Here is a 12290-nt window from a genome sequence, read left to right as displayed (position 1 = left end):
GTCCAGCTCCAGGCGACCAGGCTGGAGTGATGAATTCATATTAGATATTTAGTGCATTAAATTGTTCGGGATTAAATTGTACCACACAGGGTGAGAACGAGTGTATTCCCCTTGTCCCTTGCAGAATACAGGCTTCTCTGCTAAGGGGGCGGGGGGGGGGCTCAATTCACGTATATAAGGGCAGCCAGTTAAACCTTGTAAATAAACCTTTGTTTCTTCAGTTACAACTCGGTGCAGACTTCCCTGTCTTCGTAAAAGGACATCTGTCCCAGTCCTATTTAGGTGTGGACCGTCTGACTTGTACAGATCCCACCTTCCCCAGAACTGGTCCCAATGGCCCGGAAATCTGAGGCCCTCCCTCTCTCCCACACCATCTTTCCAGCCTGGCGTCTCTTTTTCCAGGACTGAACAAATCTTTCAACATTTGGGGGCTTGGGGGGGGGGGGGGGGGTTCATGATGTGCATAGCGGCACCTAAAATAGAATCTGAGATTAATCCAAGGTGGTTTTGATGTGAAACAGCAAAGTACACACTTTTAAAAAGCTGAGGGGTTAGGCGGGGGCGGGGGGGGGGGGGGGGGGGGGGGGGCGGTACCAGCAGTGAAAGGGTTACTTTTGATTTTGAACTGTCATAAATTTACCAATCAATCAAAAATTAACAAGCAGGCTTTGTAGTTTGATGGGGGGAGGCATTCGAAAATTGCAACGTCTTTAATCCCCTCAGCTGTCCTCAGTATTCAATCTTCATCCTTAATTAATGATTATTAAGTGCAGGGACAGAGCTGCAATCCTTGCATCGCGGCCGCAGTCCCAAACTGAGTTTCCACCTTCCTGTCTATCCACAGTTTAATTGACAGCCGTTGGAGTGAGTTACTGCTTTGGGCGAGCAGCAGACAACGTAACTAGGTGGCCCCCACGTTCTCCACCCGCTCTCCCTCCTTAAGAAGGGCCTTTCAGCAATGAGCTAATCTCCAGGCCGCTGCCAAGGCCAGGCAACACACCGACTGGGGAAACAGCCGGTCTGAAGGGCAAATCTCTGGACGGCAGTGAACGATCACAGAGCTACTGTTGAATGTTGACAGCAGAACAGCGAGGGAGACAGATCCATCTGTGAGGACTGACTGGCCAAACATTAGGAAAATTATTACCGAGAGGGAATGTTTGGAATATAGAGTGTGTCGCACTTCAAAGCAGTTGTATAGTACTGGAGCTTTGCCGCTTGTGTGCTTGAGAGGAGAGAGAGTGGGGGAGTGCTGGAAAGACATTCTTTGTGGTGTTCAGGGATCAGTCAGTGTCTGTCAGCCTCAGCTTCACTCACCAATTGCTCTGAATTTCTTGCCGCAACTTCAGTCAGGAAACTTTGGGAGTCCGTGTCGTGGGATTGTGAGGTTGGCCACACGGGAGCCTTGAGAACCAGTACGCAAGGCACAATATATGACCAAGACTAGAAGCCATGGATATGTCGACAACCACGAGCCCAGGAGAGAACAGCACCACCTTCACACGGGTCTTTGGGCATCAGTGTGAGGTCATGCAGGCGGGTCAGTTAATTTTCCTTTTGCTTTAGTTTTATAGTAATTAAACTCTGGATACATTGATTTTTTAAAAATAAATTTGGAGTACATCTTTTGGGTTATGGGGGCGAAACCCACACAAACACGGGGAGAATGTGCAAACTCCACACAGTAACCCAGGGCCAGGATTGAACCTGGGACCTCGGCGCCGTGAGGCAGCAGTGCTACCCACTGCGCCACCGTGCCACCCCTCTAGGTACATTCATACCGATTTCTAGAGATTGTGTGTTTTTATTTTAGCCGTCTTGTTATGGGGTTGGTGCTCTGCAATAAGGACATAGAGGCGGTGCAAGCCATTCAGTCCCTTACACCATTCACTTAGATTGTAGCAGTCTGTACCCACTTTGTCCCATATCCCTTGATGTCTGTCCCTAATGAAAATGTGTCTGTCTTAGGGCTTTGTGGGGAAGGCTGGCTCCCTGCTTGGGCAGTGGGCTGGGAGAATTGTCTCTGTTGTTTGGGCCCAGCCACGTCTGCCCGCTGAGCTCCCCGTGATTGCTGAGCCTGATTGCAGATGAGCGTGCACGCGCAGAGGACCTGAATCCTGTGTTGAGTCCACCTCCCGGGAAGTGTTTGGTCTGTCAACAGTTTAAGGGCCCATGTTTCTGCAGGGCTGCGAGGCTCTTTGGTGTCTCGATGTAAAGGCAACTTTGCCATTCGCTTCTCCATAAACGTGTTCCAACTGGAAATAGTTGGTGACCCTGAATTGACTCTTAGGACGTACACGGGTCACGTGTGACCCATGTCACCTTGCCCCCTATGCACCCACCCCACAAAGGCTATTTGTTAACGCACTGTCTAGACATGCCAACCCAAGTTCAGTCCTTATTATTATAATAATAATAATCGCTTATTGTCACAAGTAGGTTTCAATGAAGTTACTGTGAAAACCTAGTCGACACATTCCGGCGCCTGTTCAGGGAGGCCGGTACGGGAATTGAACCCGCGCAGCTGACATTGTTCTGCATTGCAAGCCAGCTATTTAGCCCACTGTGCTAAACCAACCCGGGGCGCCATTAAATGGAAAACAGTGTTTCCCAGCGCTGGTAGTGCCCAGAACCACCCCGCTATTAACGGCTTCTTTTTCGGACCTCAGTGACGAACACCCTGTCAAGGCCGCACTTAGACCCATTTCCTGCACTAACGAGCTCGGCTTGCAAGTGCAGGAAGAGATCGGGGCACCATTTTTAATTGGCACCTGGGTGGCACTGCCAGGATGCCTGGGTGGCACTGTCAGCCTGTCACCCTGCCAGTGCCACGGTGCATGGGTGGCATTGAGTGCCAGGGTACCGCCCAACCACCTGGGGGCCCCCATTTGCCTGGAGACCACCCCCCCAAGTGCCATTTCGCTTGGTCCACGTTTGTGGAAACCAGTGGTAAATGTTGCCCGGTCGAGGTCTCCAAGGCGAGGGCGTTCAATTCCGCGCCTTGGGTAACTCCGCCGCAGGCGCATTGAAGTGAGACTCTTGAATATGCACATCTGGATCATTCCCAATGGCAGATTGCAAGACCGTGCAAGATCTTTTTAGCGTCCTGAGTCTGGCGCATCGAGGCCGGCGGATTACGCCCGTTGTGTTTATTTTGTTAATCCCAGCTGAAACTGACAAAACTGGGATTAACAAATCAGTGTAGAAAATGAGGGAAACCATTGGCGGCAGGTCAATGTGCCAGCGAATGCAGACAATATAAATCCTACCCGTGATGGCTTGCATAGTTGAATAGTCTGTGAACATGTGGGGAAGGCACAATACAGGAGGCATGAGGATAGGTCTATATCTCCTCCTAACTCTACGGGGTGCATTCTCCGCCTCCCCAACCACGGGTCTCTCAGTGACGCGCTACTCCAGCGGCTGGCCAATGAGATTTCCTCTTGTTGCCACCCAACGTCGCCGGGAAACCCGCGGGCGAGAGTGCAGTGCTGGCGGAACGGAGAATCCCGCCGGCGGAGAATTCATTTGTGCTTTTTTGGGTAGCCTGTAATACCGAGTAAAAAGGTTAATTGTTTATCTGTGTAAACGTACTCCAGGTACTGCATTGTTCAAATATTGAAGTTTTTTCAGGTTAATATAAAATCCAAGTTTTAAATGATAAAGGGATTGATTTAAGATTTGAAATAAGTTAATATGCAGCAGGTGCTGCTTCACTATACAAACTGGCTCTTTTATTGCTGTTTGCATTCTAACTGCTGCCTAATTGTAAAACGGCTGCTACTGATTCTTAAGGGACCGTCTATAAATGCTCACAATAAACCACAAATGAGATAAAGGCACCTTAAGGGGAAATCAATAAATGCGCTAGGCTGTAAGCATTTGATGTTGAAGGGAGGGGGAATTGTTCATTAGGAGCCATAGGACCCGATTTCTGTTCTGTCTGTTGTAAGCAGATGGACAGTTACTCCTGAAATCACCAGCTGCATCTTAAAGTCAAATCTGTCTACTTCGATGGTTTCACACGATGCTTCCTTCTGTCTCTCAATAATCCTTCCCCGGTTTCCAAACACAGCAGTGGCCCTCAACGCCACCAGCTTTCTTTAATCCAATGTGGCTTCCACCAATCTGTGCTGGGGACTGCACCTTTTGCTGCGCTGTACGTGGTCTGTGATCCCGCGCCTGTCCGAGTCCCTCCATGGCCTTGCCCCTCCCTATCCCTGTAATGTCCTCAAACCCCCACAAAACCTCTGAGATATCCGCACTCCTCTAATTCTGTCCTCTTGTGCATTCCAGATTACAGTTGCTCCACCATTGGTGACGGCCTAGACCGCAAGCTCCGGAGTTTCCCCCTACACCCCTCTGCCTCACTTTCCACCTTTAAGATGCTTCTTTGACCAAGCTTTTGGTTATCTGCCTAATATGTCCTTATGATGCTTTATAATGCCCTATTGTTGCCCACAGTGTGTCTCTTTACGATGGGCAAATGACTGAGGTTCAGTTTATAAAACAGAACAATATTTATTCAAGCGGTCACAGTGGTTATGGCTATTCAATCACACACTGCCAATCATTTTTAAAAATAAATTTAGACTGCCCAATTCATTTCTTTTTCCAATTAAGGGGCAATTTAGCGTGGCCAATCCACCTAACCTGCACATCTTTGGGTTGTGGGGGCGAAACCCATGCAGACACGGGGAGAATGTGCAAACTCCACACGGACCACAGTGGACCACAGTGACCCAGAGCCGGGATCGAACCTGGGACCTCGGCGACGTGAGGCAACAGGGCTAACCCACTGCGCCACCGTGCTGCCCCCACACACTCCCAATCATAGGTTACACTATACCCCAATAGTTCCAAGATCTTAACTTAACTTGGCATTGACTGACAAGTACTGAGCAGATACAGGCCTGTTATCTGTAGTTCCGGTCTTGTAGTCTTCTGTTAGTTGGTTATCAATTTGGTTCTCTTCTGGCTCTGGTCATCCTTCTGTTGGTAGTGTGGGTGGTCTCCTTCGTCGGCTGGTGGAAGTCACCGTTGTTAGTTGCTGCTGCTCCAGAGAAAGAATGAATCCGTGCAGTAACTCTTGTGCTGTTTGAATTTCGTGACTCTTTTGGTGGGCGGTCTCTGGGTCATTTGTCAATCAATTGATCAGGGCTCGAGCAGCCTGATCGCTAAAGTCTAATCAGGGGCTGCCACATCAATTTTGGGGTGGGCACTCAGTGCCATACCTGAAGGTGTTGGAAACATATAGGCCCTTTCAAATAAGGAAGTTAGGTGCCATTGTGTCTGGTAAACAATTGTGATTAATAAGACAGCTCTATTGATCCTGTTGGTGGCCTGGAGATTGCCCTTATGTTATTCGAATCAAGCTGTGAAATTGTTTGAAGTCTGCAAAGCCTTTTCCGGTAGCTTTATTTGATCTGCCTGAAGCCTGCTTGTCCATATCCTTGACCACTTTTCCCAGCATCCCTTGCTGGACACCATTTTAGGTAGCCACACTATCGAAGCACCTTGGGGTGTTCCATATATTTATGTAGCGCCTTTAAAGTGAGGTTGTTGTTGCCTCGTGGATTGGGAATCCCAGAATTGGGAGTGATGGGGATGTTCGTAGGTTGTCTCTGATAGGTGCTCAGGGATTGTAGCCTATGGCCTTGCATTTGGTATAGATTTCGAATTGGAGGACAACTCTGAAGGAGATGTGGCGCAACCTTTTAGAAGCAAGTGGCAGACAAGAAGACAGGTGTCATCCCTCTGAGAACAGGATGGGAACCACTGGGAATTGGTAGGAGCTCGCCCAGGGCAGAGCGGAATGTTTCAGAAGAGGGGGATAGAAACGCAGACTGCTTAGAACAATCACGGAACAGAGAGGCAGGGCAACAGTGCGGACAAACAGGATTCAACATTTGAGATGGGGGGTGGGGAAAGAGGGATTTACTGCCCCATGTCCTAACAACAAAACAACTGAGGGAAGCACTGACCGCAAGGCTGACACCCTCTTTCTGGATTTCAATCAGTGAGATACACCCAGAACTGACAATGACTGATAAATGCTTGAAAATTACATCTGAATTTTGTAAGAAAAATGCTGTGGGTGAGACCCTCCGGCTGTTCCCGTAGGCGTACCCCCAGCATGAGTTTCCCAGCAGCATGGGGTGGATTCAATGGAAAATCCCATTGACAACTACGGGATTGCCTCCTGCTGTCGGGAAGCACACCTTGGGGAAGCTGGAGAATCTCATCCAATGTTTAATGATTGTGAATTCTTTACAAGCTACTCCCGTTCCCTCCCCCCTCCATCTAAAACAGCTAATTCCCTGATCCTGCCATCTATGACCATCTGGAAGGTGGAAGGACGCTGGGAATGGATTCCATTCCACTGCACAAAACTGGCATGGGATGCATTCTCCCGCGACATCTCTGTAAAGGTTCAATAAAATCACCTTTTGGACTGCACTCGCAGAATGACGTTTTTAAGATGGAAATGTAGCCACAGACCTTAACAAAAATATTCCTGTAAATATGTTTCTTATCTACCCTTATTTCAATCACCAACTTTGCTGGACCAGGAAACAGTTTGGACCAGTAATCTTGATTCCCCGTTTTACTGCCATTCCATTGTGAAGTATACACGGATGGTGCAGTCAATGGAATTCAGCACATAGCATTTAATTGACTCCCCCCTTCCCCAAACCTTCACTTACCAAACAACAACATTCATTTACTCTCCATAAAGGACTGGTCAGTACATGGTGCAAGAACACTGGTTACTCAATAACCACGCTGTGCTCGTAGCAGCCAAGTTCCACCTGATAAACAAGTCACGTTTACATTGAGCCACAGACGAAACCTTGAGAAACACCCAGAATTTGCTTCAAGGCCTATGGTTTAACCCTTTCAGAACTGTAACAGAAGCATTGTCATGTAAGTGTGCAGTGGGGGCAAGTGGGGGCAGTGAGCACAGTGCAGGGCTGGATAAACAATTTTTTAATTAACCAATTGCTCTGTTTCACCATCTCAAAGCTTCCTGTATGGCTAGTTTTTAATTAATAAGTAAATAGTGGTGACAAAGCTGAGGGCCAAAGGGCATGGCAGCACTAGAGTGGAACAGGGGGGGGGGGGGGGGGGGGTGAAATAAGTTTAAACCACAGTGGTTAGGTGACACTAAGACTGGGTTTTAAAGATTGAAAGGTGGGAGTGCGGGTGGGAGAGGAGAAGGTAAGACTGAGGGAGGGAAGGAGTTCCACAATTTCTGAGATTTCCAGATGAATAGCACGGTGGTTAGCACTGTTGCTTCACAGCTCCAGCGACTCGGGTTCGATTCCCGGCTTGGGTCACTGTCTGTGTGGAGTCTGCACGTTCTCCCCGTGTCTGCGTGGGTTTCCTCCGGGCGCTCCGGTTCTCTCCCACAAGTCCCGAAAAGACGTGCTTGTTAGGTGAATTGGACATTCTGAATTCTCCCTCCGTGTATCAGGCTCCAGAATGCGGCGACTAGGGGCTTTTCACAGTAACTTCATTGCAGTGTTAATGTAAGCCTACTTGTGACACAAATAAAGATTATTATTAGTAACCGTAAAACCTCAACTCGCCAGCTAATTGTTTCGGGCTTGCAGCAGTGGTGAGGAACATGCCCCCTTTGCCAGCGCACATTGAAATATTGGTCAGTAGACCTGCCATTTTCCAACCTACATCTCCTGGTCGGCTGCTCTGAGAAAACTTACGCTCCCTGTTTCTGCTGTTGCCCAATTTTAACCGTGAAAGATGAACCAATTAATGCGCTTAATGCCCTTCCATGAAGAGCCTTCAGCAAGTGGGTTTGTCACAACCTAGCCGGAGAGGGGGCGGGGGGGGGGGGGGGTGTACGGGACTGTTGGGGGAGGTAGAAAACCATCTTGTGCAGTAAGGAAGTGGCATTGTGTTGACCACGTGGTCCAGTTCCATTGAAGGTGCAGGAACCGAATATTGGGCGGGGGGGGCAGAACGAGTGGAAGGTAACATATTGACAAGACCAATTTCTACCTCCGAACTCCCTGGGGGCTCATTTTACAACTGCATGGAACTTCGGGAGAACATGCCCCCGTGATCTCTAAGGAACGTTGATTGGGATGGTGCACCCATAAAACTCTTTGGGTCAATGACCCGGAGAATCACAGCATCCGCCATGACAAATTCCAACAGTTGGCAGCAATGAGGTGATACGCCAGAAAGCCCAATTCACCACACATCTCTGGACATTCAATGATGCAATCTAAAAGGGTGCGGGGAAAAGCCGAATTTGTCTCACTCACTGAGGGACAAACCGCTCCAATAATCTCTCAGCCAACTTGTTTGGGTGAATTGAAAACCGTAAATGCTGTAAATACAAAAGTAGGTCAGAATGAGAAAAAAAGTGATTCAAGTTTGGGTGTAGTCCCTTTGTCAGAACTGAAGTCCCAACACAAATGCAATCATCCTCCCCCCAACCCCATCCCGCACTCTGATGTTGAACATTCCCGACATTTACAGATTCTCTATTCATCACCGTCACATTTGGTCAGCTTGTGTTCTGTCTCCAAATGATACTAAAAGATGTTTTGAAATATGGGTGTATCTCTGGATGCAGCCCAAAAAAAATGATGGCAAGATTGGTGAGGTCAGTATCCCGAAGAAAGAGCAGACCCTGTGGCCACTCTGGGACAGCTAATTATATGGAATTAAGCTCATTGAATCCACAGCAGAGAAACAGGGCATTCAGCCTAACTGGCCTGTGCTGTGTTTATGTTCCACATATACGTCCTCTACACTGTGTGGTAGCTAGTTCCACATTCTAGCCACTCTCTGGGTAATTAAGTTACTTGATAATCCTTTATTGGATTTATTGGTGATTCTCGTCTATTTATCACCCTTTAGTTTTGTGTCCTCCAAGGGCAGCACAGTGGCGCAGTGGGTTAGCCCTGATGCCTCACGGCGCCAAGGCCCCAGGTTCGACCCTGGCTCTGGGTCACTGTCTGTGTGGAGTTTGCACATTCTCCCTGTGTCTGCGTGGGTTTTGCCCCCACAACCCAAAGATGTGCAGGTTAGGTGGATTGGCCACGCTAAATTGCCCCTTAATTGGAAAAAATGAATTGGGTACTCTTATAAAAAAATTTAAAATTTTTTTAATTTTAAATAAATTTTGTGTCCTCCACTCGTAGAACTGTAGAATTCCTACAGTGCAGAAGGAGGCCATTCAGCCCATCGAGTCTGCACTGACCCTCTGAAAAAGTACACTTCCTAGGCCGACTCCCCCGCCCTACCCCATAACCCCACTATGTACACTCTATAAAACCCTTTCATAATTTTATTGAATCACAATTAGGGCAGCCCCTAGCTTTCTCCTTTCTAGAAAGAATTTAATGTTGCCACAGTCCATAGGCTCCTCTCCCCCTTGAGAGCGAAAGCTGACTGGTGGTAATTTAACCCAAGGGTCACCACACCTCCGGCGAGGACCAAGGTTGAGAACAACTTCAGCCTTGTACGGGAATCGAACCCAATACGTTGCCGTCGCTCCGCATCACAAACCAACCATCCAGCCAACTGAGCTAGCCGTTGGATGTATAAACTATTGGAATGGAGCTGACGGAAGGGGAAGCTGATTTGAGGGCACTCACGGAGAATTGTTTGACTCCAGATGGTCAACCAAATTATACAAGTGGTTCAGAATCCAAGGAAGTTTACCATGAGAGCTGCAAATAAATACCACCACCTGCTGGGCAATAAACAATAATACCGAACTCTGAATAATCTTACTTGTCAAATATGGACTCCTTTAACATGATCTACTCTACCCTGATGGAGTGCCTTGTCTTGTTGTGGACTGAGATGGAATCTGTGCAAATTTATTGTAGGTCGTATTATTCATTGTTACTGACTGTTGTCTCTGCCTCTGTAATTTTGATTTAGTTTACTGGTTGATTGTATTAAGTGAAGAGTAATTAGGTTTTGCCACTGATAACTCATTCTTGGGCATCAAGCCCAAGATGAGGTGCACCACCTTTTCTTGTCAGCTTGGATTTTGTACGTCTCTCTTGTGGAGACCATGAATTGGCTTCAATTTGAATTTGAATTGGTTTTTGAAGGAGGCAATGTGATGGATTAAAGGTTTGTCCTGTCCACTCTGCACATTGGCTTTGAACTTTAAGGATGGGATAAAACATTTTTTTTAAATGCATTCTCAGGATAGAATTAAGATTAGGAACCAGTGCCAAGTGTCAAAATAACAGCCTTCAAATTATAATGCATGAATGATAGCGTACAAAAACGTTATACTCTCCACATATCGGGGGATTATCCTCCTGGCCTTTCTGAACCCAAGTTGGAGGACTGGTAAGGGTCAGGGGATGTGACTGAAGGTGACCTGGAAGAGTACATTTTGGGTCCCATAATAAATATTTTGAACGTATATACTGGATATAGAATTTTCTGGCAATTGCACGGTACTTGTTTCAAGAACCATAGAATTTACAGTGCAGAAGGAGGCCATTCAGCCCATCAAGTCTGCACCGCCCCTTGGAAAGAGCACCCTACTTAAGACCAAGCCTTTACCCTATCCCCATAACCCAGTAACCCCACCTAACCTTTTGGATACTAAGGGTAATTTAGCATGGCCAATCCATCTAACCTGCACATCTTTGGACTGTGGGAGGAAACTGGAGCACCCGGAGGAAACCCACGCAGACACGGGGAGAAAGTGCAAACTCCACACACCACACAGTCACCCGAGGCCAAAATCGGACCCGGGTCCCTGGAGTTGTGAGACAGCAGTGCTAACCACTGTGCCACCATGCCACCCAGAATTGGAACTCCTGCTCAACTGCAAATACCATTGTTGTACAATATTGCGCAACTTCGACTAAATGGTGTCAAACCCCATTACTCAAAAGCTGCAGTGTGTTGGACGCTATTCTTGTACCTCAACACCTACATCTGTCAACTTCTACTTCCATGTCCCTCCTGGTTACCATCACTGGCCTAGCCCAGATGTGTAGGGCCTTCCCATGCTGCTTGACCCTCAGCCAAGCTGTCACGAGCAACTTGTGTCAATTTCCTCAACGTCTGCCGCTTCTTCCTGCACCCACTTCATTGCTCATTGCTGTGGAAACTCTCTAAATCCACACCTTTTATCAACCAAGGCACAGTTTTCTAATGCTCCTCTCGATGATGTTGCCGCTTCTACATTTTATAAGCTGCACAGCAAGGAGGCACTACACATCAGAACCAAGTGCCCAATGTGGAATGACTCCCTCTCCCAGCTTGTGTTTCTCTTTCTTTCCTTAAATTTGTGCTTTTTCTCTCTTTCTTTCCCTCTCTTTTTCCATCAGTTTCTTTTCTCTCTCTTTCTCTCTCTCTCTCTCCCTTCTCCAGTGTGTGCTTTTCCCTCTCCCTCTCTCTCCTCCTCTCAGGTTATTTCTCTCTCCCTCTCCCTCTCTTCCCCAGCTTATGCTATTCTCTCTCTCTTTCTCCTCCTCCCAGGTTGTTTCTCTCTCTCTCGCTCTCTCTCATTGTGTTTTCCTTCCTCTCTCTCTCTTGGAACTCAAGAATTTCAATACGATTTTTCCTTGGTCCCAATCCCGTTACCCTCACAACCGGTAAACAAGGAGACCAGCAGGATTCAGATAACAGGTTTGGGTTACAAGCCGCAAAGGCTAGGACATGTGAAATGTTACGTGGGTGTGAGGTGTGCCGACAATGACTATTTCTCCCACAGTGCTTGGGTGACCAGTGAACAATTCAGGAATATTCCTGCCCAGTGCAGGAATGATGGGAAACCAGTTCTCAGGATGATGGGACACGTGCCTTGCAAGCCCCTTGATCATGTTTTTAAAAACTGCTCTCAGCATTCAGGGTTGGTTCCCATTGGCCAGAAGGAGGCTAATGTCTAAACAAGGAGAGATGGACCCGAGTAACTGTGGCAACATGAGTTTGACATTAGTAATAGGAAAATGCTTGAGGAAATCATCAGGAATGCAATATATGATTACAAAGACATATTGGAGACAATGTCAAAAAAAGGTGATGTCTTACAAATTAAAGTATCGCTGTTCGGTTGTACAGACCGGAGTATTACTGAAAATAGTAACATGCTGTCAAAGTGTTTAATCTTGCACTCATCACGAAAGCTCATAAGAAATTGCCAATGGTAAAGGAAACAATACTGAATGAGAAGAGAATGCTGATTGGTTGGCAAGTGGACTCTGATTGGTAGAGGCATTTCCATGGTCAATCAGCAGGAAATAGTTACTGCCAAAGTTTGAATTTTTAAAATAAAT

At 47.3% G+C, this 12290-nt stretch overlaps 1 protein-coding gene across 3 annotated transcripts in view; it reads left to right on the top strand.

The window, feature by feature from the left end:
- Nucleotides 1-851: 851 nt before the first annotated feature.
- kazna (kazrin, periplakin interacting protein a) overlaps nucleotides 852-12290 on the top strand; it is a 798970-nt gene continuing 787531 nt past the window's right edge. Inside the window, exon 1 of one of the 3 annotated variants that reach the window (XM_072478390.1) lies at nucleotides 852-1540. In XM_072478390.1, coding sequence (XP_072334491.1) covers nucleotides 1453-1540 — 88 coding nt within the window. In that variant the 5' untranslated portion in view covers nucleotides 852-1452. The remainder of the gene's footprint in view (nucleotides 1541-12290) is intronic. The other 2 variants (XM_072478389.1, XM_072478391.1) reach the window with 2 other exon arrangements.

The sequence above is a fragment of the Scyliorhinus torazame genome, chromosome 16, assembly GCF_047496885.1.
Source record: "Scyliorhinus torazame isolate Kashiwa2021f chromosome 16, sScyTor2.1, whole genome shotgun sequence".
Classification (NCBI taxonomy): domain Eukaryota; kingdom Metazoa; phylum Chordata; class Chondrichthyes; order Carcharhiniformes; family Scyliorhinidae; genus Scyliorhinus; species Scyliorhinus torazame.
This window is presented reverse-complemented; position numbering and strand designations above follow the sequence as displayed.